Consider the following 22,528-nt stretch of genomic DNA (forward strand, 5'->3'; position numbering starts at 1 on the left):
GTATGCACTCAGACTCAGTCTCATGCTAGCGGCAGGGCTCGGTCTGGAAAAGTGTCTTTGCTGAAAATATTCCCAGGATGTGACACTGATTCAGCACTTTATTGAGGAGGCTTTGTGCAGCCGAGGGCAACGTCTCACATGGAGCTCTAACAGAACCAATGAGAATCCAACCGCTGAGCACATCCAAGCCATTTTTTCCATATGTTTCATAATGATAACTCTAATAATTTCCTGATGGCTAATTGCTTGCAGGAACATTTCTCAAGCAAAGGCTGGATTATGGGTCATTAGATGTGTTGCACAAAGGAGTGAACAGTGAAGCTGAATTGTCAAAGGGTTAAGAGATTTAGTGTCTTATTTCCTTTCATGCAATGAACTGGACAATGAATAAATAACTAAATGTTCAATTAAAAGACTTGACCACTATTAAAGCAGAGTTAATGTTCACAACACTGGGGTTATAAGGCCCTTAATTCAGCTACAGATTGGTTCACTTTTTGACCATTGCATTTCCATGACTTTTCCAGATGTATGTCATTGTTGGATAACGGTATTGGGCCAAATTCCTAATTTAGAGATTGGTTGGTCATGTTGGTCTAATTACCGTATTTTCCAGACTATAAGTCGCACTTTTTTTCATAGTTTGGATGGTCCTGCGACTTCTAGTCAGGTGCGACTTATCAAAATTAATTTGACATGAACCAAGAGAAATGAACCAAGAGAAAACATTACCGTCTACAGTCGCCAGATGGCGCTCTATGCTGCTCAGTTCCCCTGTAGCCTACCACTGAAAAAACAGAGCGCCCTCTGGCGGCTGGAGATGGTAATGTTTGGTGCTTGGTTCTAAATAAATGCGACTTATAGTCCAGTGTGACTTACATATGTTTTTTTCCTCATCATGATGTATTTTTGGACTGATGTGACTTATACTCAGGTGCGACTTATTGTCCGAAAAATACTGTATACATTTATTGATCGATTTGATTTGACTGATTGGTTTATTAATTTTACTTTCATTAATATTTGCTTTTCATGTATTTATTGTACTTCATTTTAATTTAATTTATTCTAAATTTAATTTCAAATGTATAGCAGTTACAGTTTCTATAAAAGGCAAATTGTTTATTTATACTCGGAGATTGAGTTGCAATTTAAAAGGCAATTCTTAATTGAAATCTCAGCGAATTTACACACAATTTAACAAATATATTTTTTTTTAAATAGATTGAATAAAGTAGTTCAGAGTTGGGCATTTTGTAATTTGAAATTAGCTAATGCTTTCATGCATCTTTCACAATATAACCAAGACCAGTGACTCCTGAATGATTTGCAGATGGATGGACGTCATGTGACTGTACCTGACGGATCATCATCCTCTGTAAGATCTTCCTCCTCTTCGTCCTCACCTTCTTTGTACATGTCGAGCTTTGTAAGAGAATATGTGTTCTCTCATATTTTGCTTTTGATTTTCTATCTGCCCGAGTGTAGCTTCAGATATTCACCTTCATTGTCAGCAGACGTACACAGACCGCCGCTGTCCACACTGCTGTCCAGATCCTCTGACAGAAGCGAGCTGTTCGCTGAGAGAACGGGAGAGAGGACTGGCATAGTCTCTGAACGTGACTGTTCCCCTCCTCAACAGTCTCGACTGACATGGCTTCTGAAACACACACACAGGTAATCAATACAGTTAAATTAAAAGGATCTCTCTTCATGCACAATAACTGTGCACAGAATATCTGTCTCTGAATTATGGTCAAAACCAAACTGCAAAACTGCACGCTTCTAAAGAATGACCTGTGCATCATCTGTCACTGGAAATCGAGAAATGTTTTCTTAAAAGGCAGCGACAAATAGCTTGACCAGTGTAGTCTGATTTATGAATGCAACACTCAGATCAATGCAATACTCAGATTATTATTATTATAATTATTATTATTTTTTAGTTTAATACACTCTAAAAATCGTGGCCTGTTCACAGCGAGATCTATCTTAAGATGTATCTTAAGTGTCCACATCAATGCACAATAACATTCTGTTAATTGTGCAGTTTTGTCGTCTGTCCCTTTAAATGCTTGAGCTCATTAAAGTATAGTGGATTCTGATTGGCTGTCAATGTTTTTATTGTTCATCAGATTGATTCCAATGATATTCTCTTATTGTTATCCTTATAGTTGTGCTGTAGATTTTCCTATTTTACTATTTCCTATTTATTTACATTTAGAATTATTTAAAAATATATTTATATCAGTATTGTTATAGTTATCATTAGTGTTAATGGGCCTTTACTAAATTGCAAAATGTACTTTTTTATTGTGTATTTTATATGAGAACATTAACAACATACACTACTGTCCAAAAGTTTGGGGTCGGTAAGATATTTCATGTTTTTAATAGAAGTCTTGTATGTTCACAAAGGCTTTATTTATTAGATTAAAATGACACATTTTACATATTAAAACCGTTATATTGTGAAATAATATTACAGTTTAAAATAACTGTTTTGAATTCCTGTCATCACATCTGAATTTTCAGCATCATTTTCAGTCTTCAATGTCACATGATCCTTCAGAATTCATTCTCATACACTGATTTCTGATTATTTTCAATGTTGAAATGTTGCTTAATATTTTTGTGACAACCATGGTACAATTTTTTTCAGGGTTCTTTGATGAATTCTTGCTGAAATAAAGTAGTTTCTTACTGACCCTCAACTTTTAAACTGTATTTTTGTATTATTATTGTTTTGTAAATGCCACAGGATATACAAAGAATAAGGTAGGTCCAATTACTGCTCGTCAAAAGAACCAAAACATATTAAGGAAGTGAAATTAAGTGGATTTCCCATTCTTAGTTCCCCAGTAGATATATATATGTAATTTTTCTTAGGAACATTTGAAGCATATTCTGTTGAAACAGTCTCAAGATGATCATCTTTTGTAAGAGCTGGTTTCTTCTCAGGTTTATACAGAAACTAACAGTGGGGTATCCGCTGGATTCCTGTTTTTCTAAGAGGGCCTGTGGCAGCTCAGTAGACTTATTCATCAGTGGCTGGAGATGATCTCTCACCGTCCTCGTTACACGGCTCTCGCACCAGGTCATGGTGCTCCGTGTCCTCCAGAGCCTGATGAATTTGGAAAACCAGCCAGCTTCGTTTTTTCACCAGCCTTTTGAGGAGCAGGCGAGCACCACCTATGTTCCCTTGATTCTCAGTGAGTTTCCTAATCTGCCGGAGTAATAACGAAACAAATAGTTTGTGCATTTAATATGATAGACACGTGGCAAGAACAGACAGAAAGACGCTGACTGACACTAGAGAGACAGACTGAGAAAGAGGCACACAGTTAAACTCAATATGGGTCATTCGTGGTATGCAGAATGTTTATTAACTTTTATTAAATTATAAGGCATTAAATAAATTATTCAAGCTCACACACATCACCTAAATTAATTATACAAATTATTAATTTAAAATAAATAATTAGAAATATAAATACAGTATATTGCATCCAATATAATAATAATAAGTAGTAGTATATTACATGTATAACAATTATTAATAGTATATTTACATTTATGCATTTAGCAGATGCTTCAGGCTAGCATTTTTTTACCTAACGTATGTTCCCCTGGGAATCAAACCCACAACCTTTCACCTTTTCACGCTACTAATGCGTAGCTCTACCACTGAGCCACAGGAACACTCAGAGATGTTGTTCAACAATTGTTGAACACAGATATGCAATTATTAATCATTTTTTAACATGATTATTAGTAGTATTATATGCATGAATAAATAAATAAAAGTATGTGATACGAATATAAATAATAAAATCATCATTATTATTATATTGCATTTAATATAATATCAGTACTAATAACATTTTCTTAAAATAAGTTTAATATATGTAAGGCTATGTCAATGCTAGATTAATAATATCTGTTATTGCACATCTGTATCTGTTTGGTTTGTAGCGCTCTCTACTGATGATAAAGATTTTTACATGACTATCTGTTTGTCGTTCTATCGCAATAGTTTTGTCAGAATACATTTTATAGTTTAATATTTCAATTATTTAACATCGTGTTCTCTGATTTCGAGTGGTCATTTTTTATAACCCTTTTTTATTTTAATATTTTAAATTTAACATTTTTTACGGTAAAAAAAAAAGGTCCATTTATTTCTTTTTCTTGTGTTTATTATCATTATTTTGAGTGATTAGATTTCCCCTGGTTTGGGACCCTTCACCTGATAAGAGAGAGCGTGTCATTGACGTTCTCCTGGTCCTCGTGCGTCAGGAGCCCCAGCGCGCGGCAGTGCGCGCACACGTCTCCGGTCTTCATGCTGAGTGCTGACCAGCGTGAGCTGCAGGAGCCGTCCTCGGTCTCCTCGGTGGCCTGTTCATCACGTACTTCGCGGCGTGTCTGCAGCCGACGGTTTCCAGCGCGGTGATCAGCTCTCTCGACCATCATGGCTCGTAGTTTTTTGAATGAATAATCAATCAAAAATCAGTCAATCAGAAACTCCGTGGCTCGACCCGAATGAGTCGCTCGAGTCTGTCCCTGAAGCGTCCTGATCGCAGCTCGTGTTGTGAAGATATCTCTGGGAAGATCCCCGGAGTTCACCGTTTATAAGACACCGAATCAAATTCCTCGGACTTGTTTACTTTCGGTTTCGTTTTTCTCGTCTTGGTTTTCAAACTAATCTATCAGATATGCTGACATATCTTTCTTGCTAACATTGTCAATATTATATAGCCTAGATCCAAATAAATGAAGAACATTTTTATCGGAATATATTTACTAGGCCTAGGTCAGCTGCATGTGCGGCCATATAAAATATGTAAAAACGTTTACAAATAACAAATAAACACTAGATGGAGACAGAATAACCTACATTATGCCAAACCGGTATATATATAAGATGATATAATATAAAAACGATATAATAAACCGGTAATATCGATTATGTAATGCAGAAAATTTCATATATTTTTTTTTACATTGTAAAAATGTTGACACAATTATTGGCACACATTTGACAAGAAAATACAATATTATTCTTTCTACTTCAACATTTCAAGTTCAATTTCATTTCAATAAATGGATGTGTTCAGAAATATGGTCTGTGTGAGCTTAGACGCTTTATTCAATAATGATAATAATAATTGATATTAATATAATATTTTATTTTAATATGATTGAGTCTGGAATAGTAAGAAATGTTTAGTTTTTTTTAAAGTACACTATGCTGTAATGTTTTTTTCAAAGTCATAAACAAAAACATTATTGCATTATTTTTTACTTTTGCTGTTTATTTGTAATCATTTGTTAAATTTGCTAACGATATGAGTGATAATTGTTTCTACACCATATCGTTTTATTTCTGTGTGAAGGGGTTGAAGGCAATTAGACTAAGCAGGGATTTTAAATTTTATTTGTAATAATTTAATCAAATTTAAAATCAAATGTCCTTACGGATCAAGGCAATGTTGTCTTGATAAATATCTGAAATAAAGTAAGTTTGTATTGGAGTACTAAAACGAAAAATCTAATAAAATGTCAAATGCACATAAAAATACTTAAACTAAAAAAAAATATATATATATATATAGATAAAAAAGTATAAATTTGAATAAATAGAAATATCTGCATATGGACAAGCTGGTGTTTATAGAAGTGATATTATTTTTGTTAGGTTTATTTTGCACCAGTGACAAGCAAATGTTTTACCAATGATTATTCATTTTATGTTTAAATGCTTTTTTTCTTAAAAATATACATTTTGAGCCATTCCAAGAGCCACAGGAACAACAGTGAGCGCAGAATTGATATGCATTCCTTTTATTCATATACTTCTTTATACAGTTAGTCAAAACTAATTACCAAAAGCAAATGCATCAAATATATATAGAATAAATAAATCTTTAAATAAGAGACATTCAAAACACCCGTAGAGTACTGCGGTGTATAAACTATACAGTGCAAACTATAAAAAAAAGTGGAAACACTGGGATAAAAAGTGAAAGTGTTACGTGCAAACGTTTGCAGTGTTATCAACAGTTTGAAATATATGTTTTAAATATGTCCAAATAAAGATGCCACCTCTGCTTCTGGCGGTCTTAAATATATTATTTTTATGCAGCAAAACATGCCACATATAAGTTAAAGATGGAAACATACATACACACTCATACACACTCACATTCATGCAAAGTTGGTAATATTTATTATAAGGGCATGGAGTCTTTAAAATAAAGTGCAGATATCATCCCTTTATGCAGAAATGAATTAAATTCCAGTGAGATTTAATGCATTTATCTGCAGATTTGATATTTGTTTGGATGCGATGATGATTCAATTCACTAGATTAGTTGAAATCCAAAATACAGTGATTTACAGGGACGTATAAACATAAATGAAATAGCTCAAATCAAAGCTGTAACTTTGAAATCAAGCTGCAAAATCTTGAAAAGATAAGTTATTGCACATAAATACCTCCAGTATATATTACTGGGTATAAATATATATTTTAAAGTATAAACTAACTTTAAAGACAAAATTAAATGGTGCAAAAATTTCCCCTCAGGTTATGATGTTAGGCAGTGAATATTACAATCTTTTCAACGCAACTCAGCAAATCAACCTTTTAGAGGAGAGTCATGAGTGTAAAGATCCAGTGTTTTTCATTATTGCTAGCAGGATGTGTGACAGAAACGTCTCTAGATTAAATATTTGGAAAACAAAGTGATTTTGTGTGTAAGAAGATTTTGAATGAAGCCAGCATTATTGTAGCTTTCAACCAGAAGTTGACACATGTATGAGATGTAATGAGAAATATTTTGTTATGCATATATATATTCGTAGCTACATATGAGACTAACGTGTGCTTTGCAAACAGTGGCGTATTGTCAAACTGAGCAGTGACATCATACACGAATCCTTGTGTTGTGCTACAATATTTTCTGTGCATCTGTTTGAATGATAGTTGATAGTTTTGAGTGTCTATGATCCATTATTTCCCACAGTTGTGACTCCAGTGTAAATACAGTTTATCTGCATTAAAAAGTATGTTTGTATTCCATGTTATTGTTATTACACATCTGTCTTGTACGGCAGCGCTTGCAGAGAAGCTGATCAGTGCCAGTGTTTTATGCCTTGCAGAGTTTGGTTCAAGCTAGCATGACTATGTGCAAATAAACCTAGTCGATTAGAGAGGAGTGCATTCAGTGATTAGCTCTGAAACATGCTGACATACAGTAAACCTGCTTCCCAATATGTTGCAGTAAACATGCAACATTTAAAACCTTCAGCCATGCATCTCTTTTCATTTCATAGAGGGGTATCATGTATGTACATGGCAGCTGATCAGGATAAATAATAATAATAATAAAATCAATAAAAATTGCAAACAAACCAATATTCTGCTGCAGTGTGGTCCAAAACTCTGAGAAAACTTTTTGTTTTATTTAAATATGAAATTTTATGACGTAAAATGATTTCATGAATAAGTGAATAAAAATGCACATTTATATGTTTTCTTGCAATTTAACTTTTAATCAAATTGTTTTGTCTAACATGATGTTTAATTCTAGTGAAAAAAATGTGCTAAATAAGAAAATAATGCAAAAAGAAAATGATATTAATAAAAATATCTAAATATTATAATTTATAATTATAATAAGATACATATAAATATAAAAAATAATTTTCAGTAGTGGGATCCAAAACCAAAAGCACATTGAAAATGTAAAAAAAAAAAAAAAAAAAAAAAAAAAAATTACATATGAAACTTTAATATAAAATTCATTTCTTTCCTAATGCACTGAATGAATAATAAAAAATATATTAATATTAATATGCATTTTTTATCTTCTGTCTGGCAATTTTGGTTTGTTGCAGTTTGACGTTCTTGTAGTTTTTTTTATAATATTATCAACTGTAATGCTATTTTTGTCAAGTGAATATATATTTTTTTATTTTTAAAAAAGTATATTCAAAATATTTCGTATAGCATACTGTTTAACTGTAGTGAAAAACATTGTCTTAAATTAGAAAATAATGAATAAAATAAAGTAGTGGACCACACTGTATATAATTCCACAGGGTTCTGCAAATTGAAGTGTAAAATATGATTATGATAATTTAGAATCATAATGATAAAACAGGGAAGAGATTCTGCCAGTTTGATAAATTAACCATCATCAATGTCCTGAGTCTTACACCAGTGTAAAAGTGTTCAGAACACAGAATATGTGGAAATGTGTCGTAGACACTCCAAGAAATGTCTTTAAGAGATTGACTTCCTGAAAATGGAAGTGTTGACCAGGAATCCGTTCCAAATCTTCCTCGACAGCATCAAGGAGCGTAACGCAGGAGGAGAAGGATGAAGCAAATGTACAGGCAAGAGCCAGTGGTGGGCATTAGTGTTAAAGTTTTGCCCAGTGCCTGCTTCTTCCAAGTAGTTCTGGAAGAGCTGTGGGACGTCCTGGAGTTTCCCTGCAGTAGATGAGAGGGTCAGTACAGTCCTGGATCAGACGGCGGTCTGTGGAGCTCCAGAGCTGCTGTGGTGTGCTGGACTGGAAGCAGGGATCTGGACTGCTGGCGCGTCAGAGGAAGAGTCTGGCTGTTCGTGAAGCGGTAGGTGACACTAGGGTCCTGTGAGGACTGTGTCCCGTGGCTCTGCTTTGGCTTGGAGTCCGTAAGGGCCAGACCTGACAGAGATTCTTTGGGGTTATGATGGATGTTTGTCATGGCCAAAAAGTCAGCGTTCTGTAAAAGAGGGATTATTAAATTATTTATGGGTGATAATAACCATTTTGGATGTGTACTTCAGTGTTGTGCATCATAAACATCTAGTCTCTGAAGTAACCAATATATCCTGATGTAATCAACACAGCAACTATTTTTTGTCTTTAGCACCAGAAAAAAAAAGGAAATCACTCTATTAAGGATATATATATATATATATATATATATATATATATATATATATATATATATATATATATATATATATATATATAATGTGTTTGATAGTATCACTACTATAAATATTTAATTTTATTAATATTTCAGATTAGTTTTTATTTGTATATTTTAAGGTTTTTATTTTTTATAATTGGTTCAGTTTTAGTATTTTGTGTGTCTGTATGTGTTTGTTTGTAAAAAAAAAAAATTCTTGATGTTTTTTTTTTTTTAAGTTTTTATAATTTTGGTTTTACAACATAAAGTTAAACTAAATGCAAATGAAAAACATTTCATTACATGTCAAGTAACGTCAAAATAAATGAATAAAATAAATATGTAAATGAAAAAATCCCCATGTACACCCACTGTATTTTTAGGCTGGTGTTAAATGTATGAAAAATAATCTGATCTGATCATGTGATCTCATTTGAGTGTTGGGATAGAACATGGATGTGCCAGTAAACAGTTCTCAGTGCTCTTAAGATAATCAGGATGTAAAATATGCACTTTTCACATTCTTTATAGTTTCTTACTATATATATATATATATATATATATATATATATATATATATATATATATATATATATATATATACACATTAAATAATATCTGAATTATTCAAATGCATACCTCAAATGAAGTGAAATATGTTTGTTAATGCCAAAAGCAATTATTCCTAAATGAAGAAACTCCATGGACACCTGGAGTGCTGTATGTGCTGTAACCTTGTCTGTCATCTTTAGGTTTGTGTAAGGTACCTGTTCTGTGCAGTGCTGTGGGTTGCTGGGAACAGAAGCCACAGGTTTCGCTCTGATGGGTGGTCTCCTGTTTTCGGGACCGGCTGCGAGGCTGCTGTAGGCCGGAGGTCCCAAACATGTCTGTCTCTGCAGAAGCTGGAGGATTCTCTGAATGTCTGACGTCATCTGAGACTCTAGCCTGGTGAGACAGGAACCAGAGCGCCGTGAGAAAACTCTCCTACAGCATACTTCTGTGTGACTGAATGAAAATCATTCATGCATTTTTTTTCAGAATGGATGCATTAAATTGATCAAAAATGACTTTTTTTTTTTTAAATAAATGCTGTTCTTTTGAACTTTCTATTCACAATGTTTCTAGCAGCAAATCAGCATATTAAAATGATTTATGAAGATCATGTGACAATGAAGACTGAAATTATGATGCTGAAAATGCAGCTTTGATCGCAGAAATAAATTACAGTAAAATATATATTAACATTAAAAACAGTTATTTTAATTTGTAATAATATTTGATAATATTACTGTTTTTATTTTATTTTTCAATTAAAAAAATGCAGCCTTGGTGAGCAGAAGAAACTTTTTTCAAAACATTTAAAAATTCTTGAAGGCTGCAAATTAATTCTTGCAAAATGCTACTTTTAAAGTACTTCACAAATAATAATTGCAGTACATGTCTTTAATTGGGAAAGGTCTTTATTTAGCAATTCAATGAATGGATGCCTTAATGCCGTATATTTGACAATGTCCACAGTTGATGTGTGTTGACTGTTGTTGTACAGCAGGGGGAGTCCTTGCACTGATCTGACATCTGAATACTTATTCCTTGTTCATCGCTTTACCTGCTAAGAAAGGGATGACCGCAATACAAGACCATTTCTGCTCTGGTGAGGCTTCAAGAATAAATACTCGATAGAAACCATGAACATTTCAGGAGCAGCCACTTTCATTAACAATCCTAAGAAACTGACACATGAAGTTTTTCCATCCAGTGTGCGGAGGGAGTATGATCTCTAGTTCAGCGGTGAGATCATAAGAAGTGTTTAATCTGTGTGAAAAACACACCTAGTCATTAAAACAGAGAGTCATTAACTGCAGTTCTCCGAAAACAAAGGAATAAGACGATCCCTTCTTTCTTGGAGTCTTCAGGCTGGCAGTGCTCCCTCTGTATCTCATGCTCACGCAGTCCAAAAACACTCCGACTCAAAATGATTTCCTGAGCTTTTACGAATTGAACTGAAGCTGTAATCTTTTGTGCAGAAATACACAGCATGGATTAAATGTAGGAGACACAGACTGATTCTATTCCAAGTTCATGACTATACATATATATATATATCAAAATGATATTAGGGCTGCACAATTGACAAAAATCATAATTGTCGATTATTCCCTTTGAAACTGTAACTGCGATTATTAATTAAGATTATCACAATTTACACTGAATGATGTTTACACTATTGTTTGAAGCAACTGCATGCTGCATTTTTCTATAAAAAGAAACAAGCTGAAATCACTCTAACTGAAAAACTTGTATTGCTTCTCTATAGTATTAAGCCTTAAATGTCAACTATACATTGGATTGATTTATTTAAAAAAAAAAAATATGCATGGCATTATAATGTTATACTAAAACTATAATTAAAACAATGGAAAAACCCTTAAGATAATCTGAAGAAAGAAAAAAAAGGGTACATAACATACACAGTTTCACAGTAGTTAGGGTTAGGGTTAGCGGAGCTATAATACTGATGTTTCATGTTGTTTCCATTAACATATCTTCACTTATGTGCTGATTTCCAACAAAAGACAGAAATCTGATGCAATTGTACTTACATGAATGGGGTCTTTTATCACAGGGACGGTTCCATGTTTAAATAGCGAACGATGTGTAAATCCAGCGTCGACTTGGGTCTTGTTTTATAAAACATTCATCACTCAAATGACCAGAACACACAAACACACTTGATAGACTCCGTTGCTGCCCCGGAAAAACAAACTGTATCCACTGTTCATGTAACGCTGGGTACTTGGGGAAGCCGAACACCGTACACTTTCCCTAACATCCAAAAATCCATTTATTTGGAGGCATTCTCAAACAAATCCTATGCAGCCATGCTTACGATTTTGAAGCACGTTGGTGTGCGTGGTCTCGCTCTCCTCTGGTCAATGCGTGTGCGGACGCACTTTTCCGGGAGAAATGCTCATATACGTCTACGTCATTAGATCCACGAATTAAAAAAAACCCCAGCCGAAACTTGTACCAACCCGGAAATAAGATTTTCGGCACAGAATGTCATTCTTCTAAATTATTTTTTTAAACCTTGGCTATGTTTAGCATGTCAATCCATCTCTTTAACACTGTGAACAACTCTGAATACACAAAACACCATTGTACCCCCTCTTTAAGCATGCAGAATAATTTAAAGGGGTCGTGTGATGTCGCTAAAAAGAGCATTGTTTTTGTGCATTTGGTTTAATGGAATGTGTTTATACGGTTTATAAGGTTAAAAAAACATTCTTTTCCACACAATGCACATTGTTGTTTCTCCTCTATGCCTCTATCATTTTTTTCATGAACATTTGGACGCCGTTTTGTGAATCTTCCCACATAGTGACGTAGAGATGTGGGGGGCATGTAAGAACAAGCTGTTTTAGGGGGGTGTGGACGAGCCTTAAACTTTATAAAGAATATCTCTTTGGATTGGAGACTTTTGTCTTTGCAACTTTACAGATCTTCTTTATGCACCAAGAGCTTGGAACACTCCAAAGAGAAAGGAAAACTTGAAATCGCATCATATGACCCCTTTAAGAAATCTGAAAACTTAGGAAATTCAATAAATTGGCATATACAGCTATGATTCGCGAACCCCAAACTGACTCAAATGATTCGCGGACCCGCTTTGAACTCCCGAAATGACTCAAATGATTCGCGAACCCACTACCACCTCCCGAACTGATTCAAATGATTTGCGATCCACAAACTGACTCAAATGATTCGCGATCCCGCTCCGAACTCCCGAACTGATTCAAATGATTCGCGATCCACAAACTGACTCAAATGATTCGCGATCCCGCTCCGAACTCCCGAACTGATTCAAATGATTCGCGATCTCGCTCCGAACTCCCGAACTGATTCAAATGATTCGCGATCCACAAACTGACTCAAATGATTCGCGATCCCGCTCCGAACTCCCGAACTGATTCAAATGATTCGCGATCCACAAACTGACTCAAATGATTCGCGATCCCGCTCCGAACTCCCGAACTGATTCAAATGATTCGCGATCTCGCTCCGAACTCCCGAACTGATTCAAATGATTCGCGATCCACAAACTGACTCAAATGATTCGCGAACCCGCTCCGAACTCCCGAACTGATTCAAATGATTCGCGATCTCGCTCCGAACTCCCGAACTGATTCAAATGATTCGCGATCCACAAACTGACTCAAATGATTCGCGAACCCGCTTTGAACTCCCGAACTGACTCAAATGATTCGCGATCCCGCTCCGAACTCCAGAACTGATTCAAATGATTCGCGATCCACAAACTGACTCAAATGATTCGCGAACCCGCTTTGAACTCCCGAACTGACTCAAATGATTCGCGATCCCGCTCCGAACTCCCGAACTGACTCAAATGATTCGCGAACCCGTATACTGTGCCACTGTTTAAATGTCTGTAGAGAAACAGAACTCTACTGTAATATTATTGTGCAGCCCTATATCATTGATTCTTGTTTCTGTAGATAGATAGATAGATAGATAGATAGACAGATGACCATCCATCCATCTATCCATCCGTCCGTCTATCTATCTATGTGTGTGTGTAATAATGACCTGTACTTGTGCTTGTCAGCTTGTCGTCTGATTCTGAAGATATACAATGTGGAGCTCAGCGGATGCAGGATTTTTGCTACTGGTGCATCTTTCTCTGTAAGCCAGTGTTATACTGTAGCTAAAAATACCACCTGCTGTGATTCTGCTCACCCTGCTGCTCCACTGTGTGTGTGTGTGTGTGTGTGTGTGTGCGGGCGTTAACTGCTGTTATCTAAATTTGTTTTGTCAGCTGAGGCTAATTTTCATGTGCATGTGAATGATAACCACAAGCAGTGTTTTGTTTAGTAATGTTTATTGCAGGCGTGCATGTGGTTAGTGTAATTTGTTGTAGTGTACGGATCCCCTGGACTCACAAAGCTCTCACAGATGGAGACAGTATTTCAGATGTTTCTTAAATATACTTATGTGACTGAAGGGACACTAATAATTTATTTAAATTAAATTAAATTAAATGTATGCATTTAGCAGACGCTTTTATCCAAAGTAACTTACAGTGCATTCAGGCTATCAATATTTACCTATCATGTGTTCCCGGGGAATCGAACCCCTAACCATACGCTTTATAGCAATAATATTTAATGATATTTAATGCTGCACAGCAATGCAACTTGAATTGAAAGTCATTTTAAATTTGTTTAAATAATTGTTTTATATATTTTATTAGTTTAATAAAATTGTTACATTTAATATTTTCAAATGCATAAAAATTTTATATAATTATCCTGTACTCTATTACATTATTTTAATGTATTTTTAAAATGATTACATTCATGTTGTAATGGTGAAGATATATGTACTTATTTCAAAAGACTTATTAATTAATAGTGCACATACACACTGTGCATGATACTCACTGTAATTCAATTTATAGTTTAATCAAAATTCTTAATGAACTTTCTTTTTCAGCTGATGCCACAGATTTCTGTTTGCTTTTCCTTGTCATTGATTTGCCTCAGTCCTGGTATGCAATGGCCACTTTTCCAGCCATTCACTTCACATTTTAAAGAAAATCAAACATAAACATAAACATTAATATAGAACGTGCAATCCCAAGTTTGTTTGGAATGATTTTCAGTTCAGTATGGCTCTACCAGAGCTGTTTCCTAATGAAGCCTGATCTGGGTTTTACCTGCTCAGGTGTTCCTGCAGTTGGTCTAGTCTCTGCTCCACTTCTCCATACGTGACGTCACAGTCCAGATCATCATCTTCAGCTGCGTGCTGCTCCTGCGCAGCCGTGTCCATGTCTGCTTTCACACTGTCAGCTAACCATCCATCAGTCTGGATATCTAAAACAGCTATTAAATACAAACACGCATTTGTGTTCACATCCAAGTGTTGGAACATAATACTTCACTTGTCATTATTTCATTTTCACTTTTTTTGTATATTTGATGCATCAGGCTTTTATGCAGAAAAGCCTTATAAAGTCATTAAATGTATATAAAATTATATAATTAATTCACTCTATATCTCCAATGATGCCTTGGTAAGATGACATTTTATTGCGTTTAGTTTTAATTTCAAAACAATGCAATGCAAAACAATGATTGACATATGAACAAATAAATCTTCAAGCACTTGACGATCATATCAGGTGACAGAAGATGTGTAAAAAAAAGAAAAGAAAGGCTTTTGTAGTAGTAGTCAGTTTTAGTAACGCGTTACTGTAACGCAGTTACTTTTGACAGTAACTAATAATGTAACGCATTACTTTTAAAATAAATTAACTCTGTTACCGTTACCATATGGTGCATTGTCTGTAAACACGAAGACGCACTGTGGGCGTGTTTCTGTTTATTCCAGTATGCGCGGCAGTCATAGTGAGTCAAGGCAAGAGCAACACGAGTTTCTCAAAGTGGAAATATGCTCATTATTTCACTTTAGTTGAGCATAAAGACAAAAACCTTTTAGTCAAATGTAAGATGTGTCTTTCTGGTTCGAATGTTCAATCCTATCCAACGAATTTCCAATCCGTGCACTCAGATTTTGTAAACCGTATCCTCGGATTTTGAATCCGTACACACGAATTCATAATTTGCAAAACGTTCCCTCGGATTTGTAAACTGTACTCACAGATTCATGCAGCAAGCTCCTACGTGTTAACATACAGTTTTAATGAATATTATTATGTGGAATGGGTCTACAGCAAAGTGTCTTATAATTAATCGTTGTCAAAAATAGCAGTTTTTTGGTGCTGAGTTTCTCGAAATTGATTCTGAATAATTCAGATTGCTTTCATTTATTTATTTCAAAATGTTCTGTGTTATGTTGTCCATTGTTGATAGATTTTAAGCTGTGAAAGGAACATTTTTAAGGGCTCAACACAACAGCTTTTATGATGCAGAAGCCACTTTAGTTTTTGATTCTGAATATATTATTCAGGTGTTTCGTTATTTATTTCAGAAATCCTTGTGATACACAATATTCAATTTGTGCTGGTCTGACTTAATCAAAATAGTGTTTAAAAATTACTTTCTGTTTTACTTTGTGTTTGTATAGACCATAACGCATAAAAGAGCATTAATGGGAACATTAAAGAAAGTTCTTTAAAAAAGTAACTAAAAAGTTACTTTTAACAGTAATGCATTACTAATTGAGTTAATTGAGTAGTAATTGAATTACTTTTTGAATGAAGTAAAATAGTAACTGTAACTAGTTACTATTTCTTAGTAACTAGCACAGCATTGGTAGTAGTGTAGTAGATTGTGTGCAGTTTTGATCATTTATAGGTCTCAGAAATTTGGTATCAGATATGATTCATAGGCTTTATTGAGCCAAAGTGTAGGTTAGTCTGTTTATCTTAGTGATTATAGTATTGCATTTCTTAATTTCAGTTAGCATTGATTCTCTCTGTTGTTTGAGATCCACAGAACGCACCTGTGGCCCATAGGAAAACCGAGAAATTGTTGGTGTCTCAGATGCGTGTAAAGGGCCACTGTCTCTGTGTTAGCACTTGTATTGGTGTTATATTGCTGTGACTTTCCTATCAGCGAGACTCAAGACTGATAGAAACACTAAAGCCAATGGTTATCTCTCAGACACACCTGCTCCTACCAGAGCCAGGACTGAAGCACACGCTGATCACAGCGGCTCCGGCCAATTTCTGTCTGATCAGAGGCTGTGGAGGAACCAGAGATGAGCAGTGTTGTGAAATTAGATTCCTCCGGTACCGATTCACCTTCATGGATGGTCGGAGATGGATGAGATGCCTGACGAGACCAGAGCAGAGCGATGGGAAAGGCTTTTCTTTAAAAGCACCATGAAAAGTGCAGATGGAAATGGAAGGTTGGGGCATTTTTAAAGCCTTGAAGCTACGTAGGATCAATTGTTTTGGTTTACCATCCTAGAAGAGACCTTTTAAATGTGTATAAATCTGCTAAAACTTATTTTAAAATGCATAATAGCATATAGATAAGCTTAAAATGTTAGAAAGCACCACAGCATTTGTAATCTACAAAAAGCAGCCTTCCTTACAGTTGCGTCCACACCAGTGTTATTTTATAATTGAGATACTATTATATACACTGAACAAAATTATAAATGCAAAACTTTTGTTTTTGCCCCTATTTTTCATGAGCTGAACTCAAAGATTTAAGACTTTATCTATGTACACAAAAGGCCTATTTCTCTCAAATATTGTTCACAAATCTGTCTAAATCTGTGTTAGTGAGCACTTCTCCTTTGCTGAGATAATCCATCCACCTCACAGGTGTGATATTTCAAGACAGCTTGATTACAGTTTTACTGTATTGGGGGGGTCTGAAAACCAGTCAGTGTGTGGTCTGACATCTGGTGAGTATGCTGGCCATGCAAGAACTGGGATGTTTTCAGCTTCCAGGAACTGTGTACAGATCCTTGCAGCATAAGGCCATGCATTATCATGCTGAACATGAGGTGATGGTCATGGATGAAGGGCACAACAATGGGCCTCAGGATCTCATCACGGTATCTCTGTGCATATCTCTGTGCATTCAAAATGCTATCAACAAAATGCACCTGTGTTCGTTTTTTTTTCGGACTATAAGTCGCACCTGAGTATAAGGCCGGTGACACACTGGATGCGTGGCGCAAGCGTCTCAGCCGCGTGGCGTGTCGGTTTTTAATTCGGCTCCCATGTTAACAGGTTAGAGCTTACAGACCGCCTGCGTGAGACGCGCGGCAAACGCTTGCTTGCTAGAAATAGAACCGACGCCTATTTTTACCGCGACACGCGCGCGTGTTGGAAGCTTTTCCAGGCAAAATATAATAGGAAAATGTGTTTAAATGTAATTTTGTACACAAATACATATGAATTCCTGATATTTTGATATTTGAAAGTCTATAGGTTGACATAAATTCAGATATAAATGTAATAAAAAAATAATAATAATAATTATCGATTTTCAAATATTGCACCTGTCAAACATAATCTATTTCGCCGTCAATACTTTTGATGGTGTCCTTTATCAGTAGGCGTAGGTGTAGGTGTGTAGAAAAAAGTATATATTGTTGCAATGAACACATGAGCCTGGTCTGTCAACGGTCTTCCTCTACAGCAGCAGCGCGCCAGCTCACGCCACGCAGCCAGTGTGTCACCGGCCTAAGTCGCATCAGTCCAAAAATACGTCATGATGAGGAAAAAAACATATATAAGTCACACCGGACTAAAAGTCACATTTATTTAGAAACAAGCACCAAGAGAAAACATTACCGTCTCCAGCCACGAGAGGGCGCTCTATGTTTTCAGCAGTATAGAGCGCCCTCTCGTGGCTGAAAACGGTAATGTTTTCTCTTGGTTCATGTCTCTTAGTTCATTTCTCTTGGTTCATGTCAAATTAATTTTGATAAGTCGCACCTGACTATAAGTCGCAGGACCAGCCAAACTATGAAAAAAAGTGCGACTTATAGTCCGGAAAATAAGGTAGATAATCATGTATTATGTGTATTCCATGAATAGATTTGAAAGGAACATTGTCTGCAGAAAGAGCTTGATTTGCTTTATCCACGACTGGCAATTTTACCAACATTTAACACAATAAAGCTGACAAGGCTGGCAGTGGTAGTTTTAACACACTAAAGCTGTATAATATATATTTATTATATATTTACTGTATTAAATGGCTACTGTATTTAAAAAATATTAATAATTCTCTCATTTACTTTTTTTATTTATAAACTCTTCATTTTCTTCTGTAAATGAATCTTTTACTAATAAATTTTTTAATAAACTGAAACAGTTATTTTTGTGGCATATGTATATATATATTTTACAAAAGGCAATTATTTTAATCCCTCTTTTGTAATTTGTATTACTTTTTATGCTTTTTGCTGATATTGTGCAAACTGTGAGCACAACTGTAAATGGCTTTTATTAACATGGCACATTGGTACTGTAGTAATATTAGCAATAGGTTGATACTTTATGTAAACACCAGGTTAAAAATAATATGAAGGGACAGTTTGTGGCAGTATTTTAAAAAGTAATAATAAAAAAAGCAACTTTAATGATCCCTCTTTTGTAATGTTATTATTATTATTATTATTATTATTTCTATGCTTTTTAAAATGTATGATTAAAAATGGTTCATATTTTGCTGATTTTACAAGGTGTGTATAAACTTATGAGCACAACTGTAATTGCCTCTTATATTTCCAGGAACAGCTTTTTAATTTGATGCCTCCACATTATGAAAAAATGTGTCTTTTCCTGACACAAAGCAATCATATGACTTTATGAAAACATTCCAGATATAGCATATTATTGGTATAGATCACTCCTAAATATTTTTTATTTATTTTTGTCCTTTTTGACACTTTGACAGTCTCGTTCCTCATTATGGAAAAGAGCATCCCGAGTTCTGGAGGGCATGAAGGGAAATTTGCATGAACTATTCCTTTAATATTTCAAAGACATGACAATCACGTTGAGTTGAGTGTGTTTGTGCACGTGGAGGTCATTTTGCATTGGTTTGCTTGGCTGTATAGCACAGGAGGGAACACTTTGTGCTCATTCAGGAGAGTTAGGGAAGAGCTGCTGCCCAGAGGATTTTCCAAAATCCTGTAAAACAGGCCACACTGAGCCGTAAGCTTCTACTTCTCTCTCTCTCTCTCGCTCATCATGCTGCTTCAGCCTGGATTTAGGAACAGACCGATTCGATCAATACTTGTTTAAGAGTCTGCACTCTGCTTATACCCTGTCAAGCATTGTTTCAAAGACTAACTGAAAAGTTTAGGACGAATGTAGAATGGTTTGTTTGTTTTGAAGTCATCTATCAAGATGAAAGCACAAAATAGAAGTCTTTTAAAATATTTGAAGGTCGAATCACTTTTATTTTTTATTTTTTTACATAATACTATTGTATTTGTCCGAGATTGTTCTTGAGGGATTACGATAAGTACATTTATCAAGGGCATCTCTAGACACACATGACATCAAAAACAGACAAGTGAAAATAATTCATAATTTCCAGGTAAAATAAAAGATCAATTAAAACGTTAAAATCGACGATAGAAAATATCCAGTTAGATTAAAAAATAATAATAAATAAATAAACATCGCCATTAAGGAAAAAAAGAATATTAATTATTAATATTATTATTAATTAAAAACTATAACCCGGCACATTGGTACAGTATTAGCTATAAGTTGGCTATTAAATATGCCATGAAGTATATATGTGCTGTCAATTAATTAAAAAATATTAACTAGTTAATCGCACATTTTTCTGAAATTAATCGTGATTAGTCACACCTAACATTAAAGTTTTTAAATATACTTTTAATTTGCAATAATTTCACATTCAATCTTCAGTTAATGTAGAAACAACATAAAGACAGTATATTTTTTTATATTTGTTTAATGACATCTCTTTTTTATGACTGAAGGCCAGTATTTCTGATATAAATACTACTGATGTAATTGTTTTTTCTTCTTCTTCTAATATTTCACCACTGACTGTAGCCACTCAATATTACAGTATAATTGAGAGCTATAAATTTGAACATTTATTAAAATTATTAAAAATAACAACTAATTGAAATGAACTTGGAACAATAAATTTAATATTTTACTTAAATATTACAAAAATAAAAATTATATAAAAATGTAAAATGCATAATTTCAGTTAGATTGAAAAAAAAACTTTTGGCTTCTCTCCTGATTCCACCGATGGGCGCATCGAGCAAAAATTACTAATGCACGTTTAGTGCAAAATGTTAAAAATAATGTTTTTAAACCAGTTTTACTTCAGTTGCTTAAACAATTAGACACAAAACAGCATCATGTACTGTATGCAGAGTTTAATACGAAGGGCCACAACCAAATCACACAGAGCAAAAAGCCAACCATAAAGACTCAGGATATGTTTTTTTTTTTTCAAAGTTGAACGTGCATTAATTTTACATGGCTTTCTAAACAAATGCCAGATGCTAGTGCAACGGTGATAGATGTCCCTATAGAAAATGCATGAAATATGTGTTTAGTCTGAATGGCTTGGTAAGCAAGATCTCCTCATTGTTGTTCTCTCTTTTCTGCCAATTAATCAACAATGCAGCAGCGTCGCATCTAGTGGCTTCAACTGCATATTCTAACAAAAACATAATAATGCAATTTGACTTACAGTCATCACATCTTGTGCAACACTGATAAGGCTGCCTCCTTAACACACACCTAAAATTCAAATGCAATGTTTTTGCATTCAAACATGGTTTTTAATTTAAATTCGACGAATATTCAAAATGAAAATTGTTTTTTAACAGCCCTAATTTGTGTGTGCAGTTAAAGAGCATGTGCTTTGAGCAAAATATAATGGCTTTTCCTGACATATGGCCTGACAACATCTCATCTGACTGCAGTTCACTGTTGTTTCTTCTGAAGCTCCCTGTCACTTGGATCTCTTCTGTGCTCCTTTAACTAACGCCTGGCACTGAGGTGAAGAAGTGCACATCTGAAAAGTCTCACGTTTGATGTGGTCGCAGAGATGTTCGGTCTAAATAAACGCCATTGTTGTCAGGAAAACCAAACATAGCTGCGCCTCCCCTAACCGATCTTTCCAATCTTTTCAACGAGTCTCTGCAACAGATACACAAATCAGTCTCAGTGACTCATTAGTCACAAGCCATGTTTGTGAATGGAAGATGTTTGTGATAGTTGAGGGAACTTCTTCTGTTTGACTGAAGTGGTTGAAAAGTCAGACTCGATGAGATCGACTGAAACCTTTATTAAGCAAAATGGGCTTTTGGGAACAGACAGGAGACCACATAATGAACACAGTGTTCCTATAGACTGTTTTTGACTGACTTTGACTCCAATTCCCAGCCATGTGCATCTGGCCAAATTGGACTTATTTTAGAAAGAAACAGAATGCACTTTATTTGAGCGATTTTAGACTGTGTGCATTTGTCAGCATTATGCCACAGAAACCAACAACAAGGACAGAGTTAAGATGAACTAGCACTGGATCCTCACCATCATACGCAGTTTTTTCCATGTCTTCAGCAGGTGGACTGCAGGCCGGTGTGGAGGTGTAGCTCTGCACTAATGGATACTCTATCATTTCTGCTCCCAGAAGCCTTTGGTGTTCCTCTCTAGAGGTGTGACGGTCCTCTGAGCTTCTCTTCGAGCTGAGACGAGACTCTCTGTCTGTTTCCTTCAGGCTTCCTCCTACGGGACGATCAGAGGTACAAAACATGCTTGAGATCAGTTCTGGGACAGACTGCATGGTAAAACACAAAACAGTCTCCCAACACTTTTTTAATTAGAATGAGCTCCGGACATTTTTTTTTATGTAATAACGCAGTATTGTTATACATTACTTTTAAAAGTAACTTTCCCCAATACTGTGAATTTTCAAGATTCTTTGATGAATCGTGTTTAGTTAACAGTGTTTATTTGAAATAGAGACCTTTTTAACTTTATAAATGTCATTACTGTTCAACACTGTTGGGAACGTTACTTTAAAAAAGTAATTAGTTATAGTTA

At 35.0% G+C, this 22,528-nt stretch overlaps 1 protein-coding gene, 1 long non-coding RNA gene and 1 pseudogene across 2 annotated transcripts in view; 1 reads left to right on the forward strand and 2 right to left on the reverse strand.

Moving 5' to 3' along the window:
• LOC128020289 (interferon-induced helicase C domain-containing protein 1-like) overlaps nucleotides 1-4,839 on the reverse strand; it is a 28,435-nt pseudogene extending 23,596 nt beyond the window's left edge.
• LOC128020296 (uncharacterized) lies at nucleotides 1,313-1,712 on the forward strand. The gene is made up of 2 exons (XR_008185334.1): nucleotides 1,313-1,378; nucleotides 1,489-1,712. It is a non-coding gene; the product is annotated as an uncharacterized LOC128020296 (long non-coding RNA).
• A 989-nt stretch (nucleotides 4,840-5,828) lies between the features above and the next one.
• Nucleotides 5,829-22,528, reverse strand: part of LOC128020292 (potassium voltage-gated channel subfamily H member 7-like) — an 87,029-nt gene continuing 70,329 nt past the window's right edge. Inside the window, exons 13-16 of the mRNA XM_052607137.1 lie at nucleotides 22,016-22,210; nucleotides 14,699-14,864; nucleotides 9,732-9,909; nucleotides 5,829-8,772 (exon numbers count right to left, since the gene is read on the reverse strand). Coding sequence (XP_052463097.1) covers nucleotides 8,518-8,772; nucleotides 9,732-9,909; nucleotides 14,699-14,864; nucleotides 22,016-22,210 — 794 coding nt within the window. The 3' untranslated portion in view covers nucleotides 5,829-8,517. The remainder of the gene's footprint in view (nucleotides 8,773-9,731; nucleotides 9,910-14,698; nucleotides 14,865-22,015; nucleotides 22,211-22,528) is intronic.

This window comes from Carassius gibelio, chromosome A9 (genome assembly GCF_023724105.1).
Source record: "Carassius gibelio isolate Cgi1373 ecotype wild population from Czech Republic chromosome A9, carGib1.2-hapl.c, whole genome shotgun sequence".
NCBI lineage: Eukaryota > Metazoa > Chordata > Actinopteri > Cypriniformes > Cyprinidae > Carassius > Carassius gibelio.